Here is a 15880-nt window from a genome sequence, read left to right on the forward strand (position 1 = left end):
CCAGGGGCAGTCAGTTGGGTCGATCGGGAAAAAAGGCGGGACGAAAGTTTTCAAGTAAGGGCGGAAGATGGATACGGATCATGAAGCAAAAAAAAAATTGTTCATACACACCGCCGAGTCTGCGACAATTAGGGGTTTTCACATGACATCACTAAAATTCAGTCTAAGAAACTATCGATTCTTCTGAGTTTCTACTTTCATAAGGTATTACAGCACCTAAAAACCTTTATTTACAGAGATGTTCGGGTTCCGAAGGGTTCTTTGTTTTGCCATAGAAGACGCTTGAATTTCCAGGCTTTTGCGTGACGCAACATTTAGCTGGCGGCCGGGAAAGCTCTTATGTGGGTTAAAAACGTTACTGATTTTTTGAGAATTTGCCATCTAAACAATCCTTGCATTTGTCTTGTAAAAGCTTTTTCCGAATATCTCGCGTATGAATTATCGCACAGACCAGATTTTTGGCCAGGCTTTTGTATACTGTTTTATCGTCTTTCACTTTTCAGATTACTACGATTACTAATGTGAACAGTTTTAAGGCGCATATTAAGACTTATCTCTTTAGAACTGTATATTGGTGATTAATTTTATATTCAGTTCTTACTTGCATGCATATATATTCTTCTTATTGCTATTTTTTAAAATGCATTATCTTTTGTTTTTTTCTTGTAAAGTAATGCATTTGTAATGCGCAGTGATCATTCAATAAGTTCATAAATTATTATTATTATTACTATTATAATTATTATTATTATTATTATTATTATTATTATTATTATTATTATTATTATTATTATTATTATTATTATTATTATTATTATTATTATTATTATTCTGTATTGATTGGTTTGCATTTTTATTTTTGATAGCGCCGCCAGTGAAATAGCCTCCCAGGCGTTTTTAGGGGAGCTCGTTGGGAGGGATGAAAAACGAGCTCCCCTAAAAACGCCTGCGTGGGAGGCTACCAGTGACATTGACAGTGAAAACACAGAATAGCCTGCAAATACAGCCTTCTCTTCTAGCTCTACACCGCTAGGACTTTAAAACAGACCCACAAAAAGACACATGCATAAAGATCACACAATTTAATATAAAATTGAGTAATATAAAAGGAATTACACATTTTATAATAACATCAGTTCGTAGGTTTAAAAAAGTATTTTTTTCCTCTCTATTGCAAGTAGTCTGGAAATCTGGGCCCAAGCTGGTCTTACGTGTACCTTAACGACGCATTTAGTAAACCCAAAACCAAAACGATTACTTTGTCCAATCACTGTCCATACAGGCAATCAAATGAACCAATCAGTACGTGTGGCCGGCGTCAGGCCACAATTCAATTCTGATCGGTTGGGAAATTGGCGCGATATTTTTTTGGCGAAACTCATCACCAAGAAACCCATGGCGATCACAAAATCCCTTTCAACCCACCGTAAACTTGTACTTGATGACTAAAGATAACAAAAACCCTGTTAAATTCTTCACTGCTCATTTAATAAACTAGAATTGCTGGAAAGATAAAACTGTATCAGACTTTGTCCCCTCTTCTCAAACGTAGAAAAAATAACTATGCCTTAACTCTCACACACAGGTAGCCGACGAGCAAGATCTCCACTTCTAGAGGCGGGCAAAGTGAGTCGCGCGAGAGCCTTACGCGTGCTGCTCGCGCTTGACTTCTCACGACATCCCCAAATAGAGAGCTTGCACGCGAGGCTTCATTCCAGATGTCTGCATTTTACCATTTCAATGAATATACCTTATGTGATTGTGTGATACTCATAAAAACAGTTGAATAGTATTTGTTAATTAAAGATGTGCCCACACAAAAATGTTACATTTTGTCGACAAGAGATCTGGTAGCCTGCGTTGCAGTCGGCGCACGCACTCGTCTAAACCATTTTGTACAGTCCCAGACGCTCTATACTGAAGGTTTAGAGCGTCTGCGATGCAGGCAAGAGATCTGGGTACTAAATTATAAAACAATACGTAAAGAAAACTGTCATCTTACGTTCAAGTTGAAGGTTCTCTCCAGAAAAAAAATCTTCAAGAACTCTTTTACTGATAATGTTTGATAAAACGCGCACACCGCGAACTGGTTATTTTGATCAAAATAAATAGATCCAGAATGTTCAACACATAACTGGCAAGGACACGCTTAAAAGCCCTCCCTCCCGCCACTTATACGCCGCTCCGGGTATAGGCCCATCTACCTGTAAACAAAAAAATACACCCGATTAAGAGCCCCACGAATTAAAGCTCCCGCCTTCGAATCTATTGAAAAGAATATGACTCATGATAGTTTGAAAACACTGCTAAAGCTTGTTACGAAGCGCCATTTATATTCGGGTTGTAAGCCCTCCAAAATAACCTGCGATCAGGCGTCCTTCCTATGTTCTTTGTAATGGTAGGGCGTTGGCAGAATTTTTCTCTCCCCCCCAAAAATAAGCTAGACTACGAGTAGTCCCCCATTTTTCCTCAAGGATAGTAGAGCGAGCGAAACGCGAGCGCGCGTGAAAATCACCCACGCGAGACAAAGCGATTTTCACGCGCGCTCGCGTTTCGCTCGCTCTATACTATCCTTGAGGAAAAATGGGGGGCCACTCGTAGTCAAAAAATAAGCCCGATCGCAGGTTACTTCTAAGATCCCTTAAAAAACTGGATAAGTCCAGGGCTTATAAGCAGCAGTTTGCGGTATTTTTACTTGTAGAAAACTATTATCTTACTGATACTATTGCTTATTTATTCTAAATTTTAGATTTATCAATATATTGATGATTTTAATGATTTCTTATTTATTCAGTAGGTTGAGATGTAATGGTTATCTCCTGAACTTCTGGTTCATTGTTCTTGTTCATCTCAGATTCATCAAGGCTGTTAGATCTCTGTCCTATCACTTTCTCCTATGCAATAAAATACCAAAGGTTACAGTAAATGTAAAGTTCCGCAAGTTTAAGCTGACCTCGTCTGCAAGGCCGAAGTCTCAAGCTATTGGGAGGACATGATAGCAGCGTACAGAGGCCCAGACCGGAAACTTAACAGGGGACTGCAAGGTTGTGAATTTTAATGGGAATCTTAAGAAGGTTCTGGGGTAACTAAACAGGTTACTTCGATGCCATGTTGTGTATTTTAAGGGAGGTCTTTGACAGGTCCAGGGAACCTTAACAGTGGATTGCAAGCTTTTGAATTTTCATGAGGTCTTGAGAGTTGTTTAAACAGGTCAAGGTGACCTTAAGAGTGGACTTTAAGGTTATGTATTTCAATGCTGGCCTTTACAAGGCAATGGGGACCTAAACAATATACTTCCACGTTGCGCATTTTTGAAGAGATCTTAGACAGGTCCAAGGGACCTTAACAGGGTACTGCTATGGTACTGCGTGTATTTTCAAGGTCTAAGACAGGCCCAGGGAACCTTGACAGTGGATTGCAAGGTTGTCAGTTTAAATGAGGTCTTGAGAAGGCTTTGGGAAACTTAACAAGGTATTTTTTTAGGGAAACTTAGACAGGCCATTTCATGTTGTGCATTTTTCAGGGGATCTTAGACAGGCCCAGGGGACCTTAAGAGTGGACTGCAAGGTTATGAACTTCAATGCCGGCCTTAAGAAAGCCTTGAGGACTTAAACAAGATACTTCTTAGACAGGCCCAGGGAACCTTAGAACACCACGCATGACTCATGCTTAGGCCCCGGCGGATATGATGACTATACTGTACTGGGGATAAAAATAACCCTGCGGGTCACTTTACTGCCTTCTTGCCCTCCTAATGTTGATGTACAAGATTTTGTGACTTAACTGCAATAAAAAACATTGGGAGGAAGAGGAGACGAGCGAGAAGGGAAAAAACAGCATTCGGTGGGACTGTCCATACTATTTTTGTCTGATACTATAAACTACTATGGGCCACATTGGGCACATTGACTAGTCCATAACCCAAAGGTGTCCAATCTTTACACCCACAAATCCTCAGAGACTGCAGCTTAGCACAAGATGCTATTTATTTACTTTGAAAATCCAAGTAGCACTTGTGTCATGGCAAATAACATCAAGTAAGATGATTGACTGAGGCTGAATCAGTCAATTTAGAAATCCCTAATAGTATTAATTACAAATACTTGTCTTATTCTATTATTGTAGTCAAATTAACACAGTTTTCAAGTCTGAAAAAAGTATTCATTACTTTAAAAAGACTAGTTAAACAACACACAGTTGTGTTAACATTTAGTTGACTAGTGCTGGTATATCAATATACAGCCTGATGGTTAAATAAGGCCTTCTATTGCCTTGCCAAAATATTGCCCTTCAATTTTATCAATTATAAAGTCATCAAAGGAAGGCCATTCAGTTCAAGACTTATTTGAAGAGGAAAAAGAAAGAAAGCGAAGCTGGCACTGGACAACCTTTATAGGAGTATGTACTGCACTACCATGTGACACTAAATTTTTATGGGTTCTAATTTTTTTGTAATTTACTTTCTTTTTTTAACAATCTACCAAAACAATCTCTCAAAATATTTCTCTGCAAAAGTTGGCTTCCACTGAAATAAATTGGTATTAAAAACAAAATGCCAGTGATAACTCGGGGAAAATGCAACACATGATATCATGGTCATTACAAAAACTGTCACACTAGGGCATTCATCTCAGAAGATGATTGTTATTAACTGACAGTCACACTGATGCAATGACTTCCCGAAAATGGCAAAAATTAATCCCCAGCAAGAAAAGACAGTCTACAATCTACAATCGCAAAAATCAATGATGCAGAAAATTAAACTCCCCCCAAAAATTTAAGCCACATGGTAGGCAGACCAAGAAGGTAAGGCAACAAGTTCATGTCAAACAGCTATTATTAGGAGTAACAACAGGGGGGTATTACATGTACATTGACCATAAGAGCTAGCCTTACTACACTACCTGCAAGTATTCTAAAAGAAAAATGGGTCTACATCCCTGTGGTAGTCTATTGGCAGCCACTGTCTAGTGTGCCCATACATGTATGTGTGGACGGGTAAGAGATGGGGGGGGGTGGGGGGGGGGGGGTAAGAGAGTGTAGTGGCAAGCACTGTCTGGTGTGTAGGTCAGGGTGTGGTCCACTGCTTTATTACCAGCAGTCACTTTGTCTTCCTACCACTCTCAATAACATTAATGTCTCATTCCTTAACTTCCTAACACCTGGAAGAGGTTTAATGGGAAAGTAAAAAAAGGAGCAAAGCCACCATGTCGACATCTCTTTTGGCAAAACTGAAAGTTTCCCCTCTTGATCTGCATATCATTGAAAAGGCACCAGTATACTCTGACAAAAAATAAAGCTATGCTAAGGGAAAATCTTAAATAGAAAGATGTGCACACCCCAACCCCACTTGTTTATCTTGATTCCCTTTTGATTCTAACTCAAAAATGGGATCTGACACTTTTGTAAAAAAAAACTGCAACTAGCAGCAGCAATTCTGATTCTGATCATTTTTTTATGGTTCAGGGTTCATACAAAAAATTGCAACCATTTTTAAGGACATTTCAAGGACCGCATTCGATTTTCAAGGACTTTTCAAGGCTGTGCGAACCCTGGTGGTCTCTTCTTCAATAAAGCACAAGCTAATCTCCCAAGAAATTAATGAAAATATTATGAAAATCTCCTATCATACACATAATTATTAAATATTGCTAAATACTTAAACAATCTATAATAATGGTTGGAGAATTGAGACGTTAGATAATTAGTAAGGCAAGGGATAAAAGTTGATATCATTTCCGTAAAAGTATTTCTGTCAAAGTACATGAATCAACAACCTTTGTGAAAAGATAGTTGGAAGGTTATATCTACCACTTGCATGACAAAAAGTATCATTCTCAATTTTATCAGACAGAAATTTAGTTTTTATCATTTTATCTTATTAAGTAGATAAGCTACTTCAAAAGGCATATGTAAAGTGGAAATTAGAAAAAACATTTTTGTGGACCAGTTATTTACGAAATCCACTCAGTGATCCAGAGCCCTGACTAATCTCTTATTGAGATAACCATCCCAAGAAAGGCACATTACACCAGGAATTATTTACTACCAGAGATCAATCTTCAGGATAGACTGTTGTCATTATCAGGTGAAGCTGGCGTTGTTAGTTTTCCCTTGTTTGAGCTTCCAAGCATCTTAAACTACAGTGAGAGAGCAATATTAGAATATTGGCTGTTAGATGATGAGTAAGGTTTTTAATGGCAGTTTAAATCCTAGGGAACTAATGAATTTTCTCTTGTCTCTTAATACTATCTTAACATGAGGTTTTTAAAGAATATAAACTTTATATTGAGTTATATTATCCTTATCGCTTTTAAAAGAGAATGAAATGAACCTTTTGCTGAAGCAGTTCTGAAGTTCTGTGATAAGCACTGATTTTGTAGAGTCTTAGGAATTAGTTAGGACCAAATTAACGGCTACATGAATTAGGGACCTCACGCCATTAACTCTTGATTATATGTTAAATTCTCTCTTTGTTTCACAAGTAAATGTAAAGCAGTTTGGAAGGAGAACCATGCTGTTTATCAGAAGTCTTTTGAGGCTCTTCCCGGGCCACTCCTTTCAAAAGATAATTATGCAGTTGACAACCTCACTAAAAAAAACTGGTCACTTTACTGCAGACAACCATTTAACGGAAAATAGTAATCAAGGAAACCTGGCAATAGCAACATATTAAGAGTTTGCAACATCGTAAATCTTATATTCAATTGTTAAAACCAAAGATACAAATCAACATGCACCAGTGAAAAGGCTGTTTCATAGGCTAAGCTGCTTAGGTAACTTTTTTCATCTTTTTACTACTACTGCATTATAGCAAATTAACTAGAAATGGCGCAAGCTTAGAAAGGTGGCTAAATCATTTATATTATTAATTTCCTTTTTATGCAGCAAAGTTGACAGTCTCCACCTGACAATGACACATCTTACAGGTAACCCTTTAAGCCCCAGTATCCACATACAAATACTCCACACTCATTTCCATACATTTCCTTAAGGAACTAGTTGAGAGAATTGTTTAAAGACCAAAGCATTTTCTCTCAGGTCATCGCTTAATCAGTTCTCATAACCTTTTCTTTTGACTATGTGTTAACATTGCAGCGTTACCATTCATAGCGGCTAGGACAAAAAATATGCACCAGAGGCGCACTTTCCTGGGGGCAGGGGGGTAGTGGAGAGCGGGACATGGCCCCACCCTTGTTGGGAAATTTAGGAGCTAAGTTCTCTGAAACGTCATTCCCTCATTTTAAGACCTATTTTATGCAAATTGGTCGTTGTACCCTCTACAAAACAATTTAACGATTGATACCAATAATTTTACTCTGTCTTCAATGTTCTCTTTCCAAAATGCATGGGCCATAAAAAGAGAAGCTGTGTATACTTTAGTACTTTTCCATATATCCATTCATTTCCTTGTGGCATGCGAGAATCGGATCGGATCACAACTTGTGTACTTTTTAAAGTACTTCTTTAATTTTGGTAAACCTTCAGGCCATTGCAGGCGGTAAGAAGTGTTGTTTCAGGCGGTAAATTTCACTGCTTACCGCCTGATAAGGAGAACAATGACATTGCTAGGAGATGTTGGCCACACTTGGGACTTAAGAGGGTTAAAATAATAACAATCCTCTTCTGTTTGTGCTGTTTCTCTGTCTGGTTGCCATGGAAACAGCTGTCCTCTGTCACAGGATATTATAATCCTAATATACAGCCACACCCTGCTAAGATGACCACTTACTTTTACCCGCTACTTCTACAACCTTTATAATACAACCATCCTCTTTTAACCAGTGACTTAGTAACATTTGCAGACTGTCCCCAGTTTTTTTGCAATTTAACCTCGTTAGTATGACAAGTAAAATACTTGATGGAGGCAGTACCACTCAAGACACCACAGATGGAACTAAACTTCTGGTTAAGTCTGTCTGTGAAACAGCACCAAAATCCTTTTCTGGGCCCTCACCTGTGTACCAGGAATTGAGTATGCACCATGATTGGCCTGTTAACCCTTTAAGCCCCAATATACATGTACAAATTCTCCAAACTGAACTCTATACATTTCCTTAAAGAATGAGTTGAGAGAATTTGATAAACGATCAAAGCATTTTCTTTAAGGTGATCATTTAATTAATTCTCATAACCTAATCTCTTGACATTGTATGAATATTGTTGGGAGAAAATTGATGTTGGTCACTATTGGGACTTCAAGGGTTAATAAAGCCATTATCAATTTGCCGATTAGGTTGACGGGAAATTCGAAACGCACTTCCGGTAATTTGTTCAGTCCGTTGGGGGCCCAGAACTAGGATCTTGGTGCTGAATTGCAGACGTTACTAACTGAGGTTAGACTATGTTGATGCAGGCTACATTCAAGCTTACAAACAGTAATGCTGAAGTATACAAAGTCATTAAAGCGCTTTATGTGATTTCCAGCATATTGATAGATCACACAAGACTCAATTTTACCTGTCATTACAAATGCAATGTAACACCACCTTGTTTAGTAATTTGACCACCAAGTTAACACAATGAAATTTCCTTGACCTAACTAATGGTGTTTACTGACAGGGCCTCTGTAACCTGCAAATTCAGCCACCTCTCCTCGCTCCTCACCGCTAGGGAAGTTTCATTTTTCCTGCGAAACATTCCAAGCAGCAAGGAGCGAGGAGAGACAGCCATCCGCAAAGAAGTGGCAAGCAGAGTAGCCGGCCGATAATAACCAAGTAGATGGCGATTTTCGCCAGCAGCCGGCTTGTTTTGACAACCCTGATATACAAGAACTTGCATAGCAATTTATGTTATTTTCACCTGCAAAAAACTATTGCTCACCTTTATACTTGAAGAAGCTGAAACCACCCTAGTCTCCAAAGATTGAAACATTGATGAACCCCTTCATGGAACAAACCAGAAAAAACAAACGGAAATAAAGACCAGAACCTTCTCACTGCACAACTCAAACAGCAGACGATTCGGCAGTTTTCATACCTGATTTCTCCAAGTTTCTTGGCTGTTGCTGATCCAACATTTTTTGCAGCAGTTGCTGTCCTTGATCCTGCATCACTTAACATTGTCTTTGTTGCAGCAGCTCCAGTGCTGAGTTTGTTGTACCTGAAAACACAAATGGTCCAAAATCACTAAGGATTAGACACACCAAACTTATACATGGGTAGTTGACAAAAATTCACCTATTACAATTACTGGTATTTATACTGATTAGCCTGTGAATGCAGCCGTCTTAAAAAACAAAACAAAAAAACCCCCGCATGTAAGAACCCCTAGACATAGGAACCCCTGGATGTAAGACCTCCTGGCTGTAAGACCCCTGAATATAAGAACCCCTAGAAGTAAGACCCCAGGGCCCAGTTGTTCGAAGGCCAATTAATGCCAACCCAGGGTTAAATTTTAACCTGGGTTTTTTTTCTTTTGTTCACAAGCATCTTCCTGGATAACTTTCTCTCTTCTTTTTAGAACATCTAATCATAAAATTGTAGGGAAAAGGTATAAAACTGAGTTGGCTTTTTAAGCTTTCCTATCTGAAATCAAATTTTGCACTAACCCTGGGTTTACTGTTTTGAACAACCCGGCCCAGGAGATAAGAACCCATGGCTGTAAAAACACTGAATGTAAGAGCCCCTCGTAAGAACTCCTGAACATAAGAATATCTGAAATTAAGGCAGCCCTGATAGAAACCTTGGGTGCTTACCATTTGACAGAAAAAAACAGTTGGAGTGTCGTAAGCATAATGGTAAGCGATTTGCCAGTTTACTGTAGAAATGCCACATCCGTTACGGTTTGAATCCAAAAAAGGGGGAATTTGTGTAGCGTGAGTCTGGAACTGGGAAGGAACCGAGAAATTGGTTGATGGTAAGCAACATTCTGTTTGGTTCGTACCAACCGGAATGAAAGAACTACCTCAAACCGTACTCCTCAATTTTCGGTTAGAATTTCCGAAAAGTGACCTTACCATTTACCTTCCATCCAGAATTTCCGAAATTTTCTGTCAAATGGTAAGCACCCCTTATTTATGCTCAAAATATATACCTATTTTACTGGTATAACATTTACACCTACACCAGAGCTTGAACTTGAAACTAGAACTACAGAACTTACGCTTGTGAGTGGACAATTTTGTCATTCAAATCTTTAAATGTGTCAGAAGTTTTTTGGTACCTGTCAAGTAACAGGAAAGAGAAAAAGCTCTTAACTTGGTAAACACAACATTGAATTAGATTGCTGTATACCATAAGGGCTGTTGCTTTCTAGTAATCCTTCACCATTGTAAGGATCAGAGTTTAAAGTACTGCTACTCGAAAAAAAAAAAAATCCATATTCTATTTTTTCAAAATGACTAAAAGAAAAGGACTGTACATGAGAGCACAAGGAATCTCGCGATCTATAGTGTTTGTATGTTTGCCACGTTTTTAGTTCTTTTCCTGTTCCCACCTTTAGTGCAGTTTTTTGGTTCATTTGTAGTTTATTGTTTGCGCATCTTTGTTCTTCGTGTCAAGCTTTTCTTGCATATAGTATAATAATTACTTAGCTTCGATTGTTATTTTTGTATAAATTCTTGGTTGTACTTCACTGGTCCAGTTTAAGTCTTTTCATTTATGGTCTTTGCTCATCCCAGTGTGTCTTATTTCCTTTGTTTCATTCACTTTTCCAGTTTGCTCTATTGTTTTCATTTAGTTTTGTACATTATTTTACCTTGACCTTGTCAGGCACGGAACTAGGATAAATACTGACCAATTTCCTAAACAAGCACCAAAGGTACAAGCTTCTAGGAGAGTCTGGGGCATGCTCCCCCTTGGGATAATTTTTGGACTTTAACTCTCCAAAGTCCTGAGTTTCTAAGTCATTCAGAAAGGATATTGGCACGATTTCAACTTGGAAAGCTTTCTTTTTAGTAAAATATATTATTTCATTTTTTAAAAATCTGACTGATTTTTGGTGGTACAATGATTACACCATAAGGTTTCATGTACAGCCACTAAAATGAGAAAAACATACATCTGAGTTCCTTGTAGGTTTTGATACTGCTGGTGAAATCCATCCTTTAGCTGTGACCATGCTGTTATACCCAACAGCCGTTTGATTTCTGCTAACTGTTTCTCCTTTCGATCGAGAGCTTGTTTTAACGTAACAATTTCTTCCTCAATCTGAAAAACGAAAATAGCAGGAAAAACTCTGATGCTCTTGCATGATAATTATCACAACAAAAAGTATGGAAAAGAGTGTGTGTACTGAGATTAAAAATGTCATGAAAAATAGAAATGTTACTGACAGTAAAAAACCTCCTTAATACATTTACCAAAGCTGAGTACATTGGCACCATAGAAGGGTAAAAATAGTATTACAGAAGAGGTGTTGGTATAATGGCATTGCAGAGGTAAATAGGTAATGAGTTTTGCTTCTTTCAGTCCAGGAGAACTGCTCATTATCTTTTATAGTTTGAGAGATATTGGTAACATTCCATGCATACTTTAAAAAAATAGTTTGGACAAATTTGTAGCCTGTGAATGGCAGATGTTTCTGCTTGCTCATCGCCACTTAAGTACGTTTTGAGAGGAGGAATGTCTGCGACTCAGCGACAGAAATTCCATACTGATGACGTAAAATCTGTCCAGAATAGCGTCAGAAGCGCTAATTGGTTGAAGGAGTAGTTTCACTGTTTTAGCTATTGTTTACGAATGACAAACAAAAGACAAAAGGCCACAAAGGTCAAACGTAAACACGATGAATCTCTAACAAAATAGTCAATATTTGTGGAATATAGTCTTCTCTAGAAGAAACATTTGAGCTCATTCACAGATGAATTCAACACTTTATCAAAATTGACCAGGAGAAATGTAAAATTGAACAAATTTGTATTTGGAACCCCTTGTTTACCAAATTTATTATGTATACATTGACTTATGTCATCAGTATGGAATTTCTGCCGCTGAGTCGCAGACGTTCCTCCTCACGAAATGTCCCTCAGCGGCGATGAGCGAGAAGAAACGTCTGTTGTTCGCAGGCTAACAAATTTGCGGCCAATTTTTAGCAATTTTTTCCCACCGTGCTTACTTTGGCCTTATTTCAATAATATGATGAAGGAAATACAGTCCGAGATAGAAGGTGAGGACCAATTTTGGTCCAGTAATGCTGCTCCCATCATGTGTTTGTTTCAAAATAAAGTGATGTTTCTGCTAAAAATTAGGGAGGCCGCTTAATGGAGGTTCAGCTGTATGTATTGTTATTCTTTGCAAAAATGATGTGCTCAAGTCCTGATTCCTTAGTTTTTCTCTTCCTTTTAGAAATCATCAAATGTCTTTTGGGCCTCAGGGAAGGAAAAACTTAAATTTCTACCACATGACTTTAAACCAGTGAGATGAAATGTAACCTTTGGCATCTAACAGACCAATTGAAAGCTAGTTCCAAAGGGTTGAAGAAAGCCAAAGTCCACAGAACATGAAAAGGAATGTTATCAAATATATACCTCAACAATATCATGGATATGATGTCATGCATATGGAGGTGTTTGAAATTTTCAGCTGATAACACTGATATAATAACCGCATAAATGAGTAGGGAAATAATTTTTTTTTACTATTCCGATTAATTGACCTAAAAATCACGGAATTCTGATTCAATGAGCATAATAAATTCAAAAGTACAAAGTTTTATTTCGATTCTCCGATCGTTAAGAACAGTTTCATACGAACGCTCGCGTCATGTTTTTAACTTTTGTCAAAGCAGTAATTCAAACAATTGTCATCATTTGATCTGTAATAGAGATAATAAGTCATAAGAACTACATCAAGTGAGCAAACACTTTGCTCATGTGACGTGTCACCTGAAGTATTTTCACACCATGTCTAGAAAATTCCCATTTTCTTTTCAAAACTACCTTGTTAGCTTGCAAACGAAGCTCATTTTTCCTAGCTTCTTCTGCTTCAAGGTCTGGTGACAGAGAAATCTCAGTGGTTTCTTCACTTTTCTCGTCTTCGTTTGCTTCTTGTCCCTTCTCAACGATGAATTCTGAGAAATCCATACCGTTTTCAGCCGCCATCTTCGCTCCTATGTTTTCATCCCAGACTCCTTAGCGGCAGAGGAAGAGGGAATGATTACCCATAACTCTTTGGGAACGTAGTGAAACTCTTGGATCCCGGATGTTGCAGTGACGAAAGTTGTATTCCAAGATGGCGCTGCAGAATCAAAGAAAGGCGAACGTAAGTTTTGACCTGATCTTTTGCTCGTTAGAAAACTTAGAATATATATGCTCTCCATTATTTAAACGTCTTTCTTTTACTCTACATCATTCTTTGTTTTATTTTCAAGTATTTCTTATCGATTTTTGATATTGACGTTCGACATGCGTTTGCTGACAAATGGTTGGTACATTTGCGTTGTTCCTTGACCGTATTTTTGTCTTATTTTAGGTCCGATTGCCCCCAGAAGTGAACAGAATATTATATGTAAGGTAAGAATCTAAAGATTTATCATCATACTCCTTCTAGTCCCTGCTCTAGCTGTGGTGTTGCTATGCAGTAAAACTCAATTGACACTCTCTAAGGTTCCCTCTCTAATCGCGTGTTCATGCTTTGGTGGTCACCGTCGTACTTCGTGTAAAATCACCAAGCTTTTAATAATTCTTTAAAAGAATTCCAAATGTGCACCTTGTTTCTTGCATTAAAGATTATTTGTAATGTAATATGTTCTGAAATAAACCAGTGAGCACTATGTTCTATTACTTTTTCGATGGTTTAATTACGACTAATTTGCTGAATCCTGTATGATTTGGAAGACCTTGCCACTATGTAAAAGTCATTAGTACTAAGTATGTTAAGTTTAAGATGGCTTCCCAGCATTGTTATGGTTTTGTGTTTTGAGGGTGGCATGTTCATTTTTGTCTGGCCCAGTTAAAACAGAACCTAATAATATTGCATTTTGTGGTAAAAACGAAAGGAAAGCCAGACCAAAGAAGGCAGGTTAAAGTAGCTAGTTTAACAGAATCATCTGCTCAAGTTTTGATGTACTGGATTAATGATATTTGGTATGGTTCATGTAAAGCTCAGCATCTTAAGTAAACCTAACAGTCTTTTAACCTTAGAAATATCACTGCCACAAACAGGCTCAGGTTCTCTCTCCTTTGTTATTTTGACGGTGATGTCAATTGTCCCTGCAAAATGTGTAAGGATGCCAGATACTGTATTTACCCTTGTGTAATGTGCACCAATTACAATTCAACTAACTTTTCTTTCTCTCTACAGAAATCTACCTTACAAGATTACAACAGAAGAAATGTATGACATTTTTGGCAAATATGGAGGCATCAGACAAATTAGAATGTAAGCTTATGTACATGTATTATTTGCAGTAGGTATTCCTTTAAAAGGGCTACATGTATGTCATGCTTTGGATAGATATGGATTGATACAATTTAAGACGAAATCCATTAGGAAATTGAGTAATTGTAATTTTCAGTGGGCAAAAACCTTGTACCGGGATATTATATTTCTTTTTTAGACTTTTCAAGGACTATAGATATGATGAGTTATCTGTAATAACACCAAAGACAATTTCGCATGGGAGCCCGACAAAAATAATGTCAAATTTCACAAGAACTGTGAAAACACAGGTAAAATTCTGAAAATTTCATGTGTAAGATGTCATTTTGTGAAATTTGACATTTATTTTCTGAGGCTCCCATTAGAAATACTCTTGGTTGGCATCCATATTCACTTTCTTGCTGCCCTGTTAGTAAGACCATTTTGAAACTGCTAATTTTGAGGTACAGCTATAACTTGAATTTCTACTCTTAAATTACAGTGGTAATGCACCAGAAACAAGAGGCACAGCATTTGTAGTGTATGAAGATATCTTTGATGCCAAGAATGCTTGTGATCATCTGTCAGGCTTCAATGTCTGCAATCGCTACCTTGTCGTACTCTACTACCAATCTACCAAGGTAAAGTAGACTAACAACATTATTTGTCTAAGGCAGGGCTGTCACTTAGACAGTATGACTCCTGGCATCTTTCATTGGAAATGAAAGGACAATAGAACCAAAATAATATTATTTTCTAGCTGATCAAACATAACTATTTTGCAAGTCCCTTGGCCTTTCTTCATATCAAGGTTCTACTGTACTTTAGTCAAATCCAATGTTTATTATTTATTTCTTTTTTATTCAGGCTTTCCAAAAATTGGACAAGGAAAAGAAGAGACAGGAATTGGAGAAAATGAAAGAAAAATATGGAATCAACAAGGACAAGTAACACCATTAGGAAGGAGAACACCAGAAAATGTCTTATTTATAAACAGCACTTTAATACCAAAAACTGTTTTCCAGAAGTCAGTAATTTATGTACATTGTAGCACATAGTACAAACAACATTCAGAAAGAGGAAGTATAGGTTGTAGCCCAGTTATATTGCAGTACTTTGTTAATGTTCCTTAAATGTTTTGTTACATGTAGTTATCTATAGCTGTGGAAAGTAGTTGACAAATATCTCTTGACGGTGTACAGCATGGCAATTTGAATGCACTCCATAACACTCTAGTTATCTTTGTTTTAGTTCAATCAAAATTGTAAATGCTAATTTGGTTTAAACGTAGCTTGTCTTTCTTGCCAAATAAAAATCTGAATGTTACAGAACAGGGCGACTTCTGTAACCAGTGTTCTAGATGAGAGACGGGTCTCGGGCCAATGACCCAGCAGAGAAGGCTTCCTGGCCCGACAGATGACACATAAGTGTTAAGTTAACCCATTCGCCCCTGAACCGCCCGTAACCGCCCGTGCGGATCCAGGTCCTTTCTACCCTTTGTGACGTCATCAGTTTTAACGGTCAAGGACAACTTTCTTCGCTAACTTGTGCAGAGTGAAGAGATCTTTCAAACCATACCA

General features: G+C 37.8%; 2 protein-coding genes across 4 annotated transcripts; one reads left to right on the forward strand and one right to left on the reverse strand.

The window, feature by feature from the left end:
- Positions 1-2592: 2592 nt before the first annotated feature.
- On the reverse strand, positions 2593-13077 carry LOC140945675 (tumor protein D54-like). 3 transcript variants are annotated; one of them, XM_073394697.1, is made up of 6 exons: positions 12881-13075; positions 11002-11150; positions 10105-10164; positions 8980-9102; positions 8824-8884; positions 2593-2894 (listed from the first exon to the last, which is right to left on the reverse strand). In XM_073394697.1, exons 1-6 carry the CDS (start codon positions 13040-13042, stop codon positions 2787-2789), a joined length of 663 nt encoding a protein of 220 aa, XP_073250798.1. In that variant the 5' UTR covers positions 13043-13075; the 3' UTR covers positions 2593-2786. The 3 variants fall into 3 exon arrangements, with proteins under 3 accessions (XP_073250798.1, XP_073250800.1, XP_073250799.1); XM_073394698.1 differs by lacking the exon at positions 2593-2894 and adding an exon at positions 3969-6140 and having other exon boundaries at positions 12881-13076; XM_073394699.1 differs by lacking the exon at positions 10105-10164 and having other exon boundaries at positions 12881-13077.
- A 31-nt stretch (positions 13078-13108) lies between these two features.
- LOC140945676 (splicing factor 3B subunit 6-like) lies at positions 13109-15631 on the forward strand. The gene is made up of 5 exons (XM_073394701.1): positions 13109-13202; positions 13413-13453; positions 14244-14321; positions 14803-14941; positions 15168-15631. Exons 1-5 carry the CDS (start codon positions 13173-13175, stop codon positions 15249-15251), a joined length of 372 nt encoding a protein of 123 aa, XP_073250802.1. The 5' UTR covers positions 13109-13172; the 3' UTR covers positions 15252-15631.
- Positions 15632-15880: the final 249 nt, after the last annotated feature.

Source organism: Porites lutea, chromosome 8, assembly GCF_958299795.1.
Source record: "Porites lutea chromosome 8, jaPorLute2.1, whole genome shotgun sequence".
NCBI classification, from domain to species: Eukaryota; Metazoa; Cnidaria; class Anthozoa; order Scleractinia; family Poritidae; genus Porites; species Porites lutea.

Excerpts from the sequence above, each read along its gene's own strand:
- LOC140945676 (XM_073394701.1), top strand. The coding sequence starts at position 13,173 with ATGGCGCTGCAGAATCAAAGAAAGGCGAAC. Across the intron at positions 13,454-14,243 it reads AACAGAATATTATATGTAAG|AAATCTACCTTACAAGATTA; the intron begins GTAAGAATCTAA and ends TTCTCTCTACAG. Across the intron at positions 14,322-14,802 it reads GGCATCAGACAAATTAGAAT|TGGTAATGCACCAGAAACAA; the intron begins GTAAGCTTATGT and ends CTTAAATTACAG.
- LOC140945675 (XM_073394697.1), bottom strand. The coding sequence starts at position 13,042 with ATGGCGGCTGAAAACGGTATGGATTTCTCAGAATTCATCGTTGAGAAG. Across the intron at positions 11,151-12,880 it reads TTCGTTTGCAAGCTAACAAG|ATTGAGGAAGAAATTGTTAC; the intron begins GTAGTTTTGAAA and ends TTCGTTTTTCAG. Across the intron at positions 8,885-8,979 it reads AAGAAACTTGGAGAAATCAG|GGGTTCATCAATGTTTCAAT; the intron begins GTATGAAAACTG and ends TGTTCCATGAAG.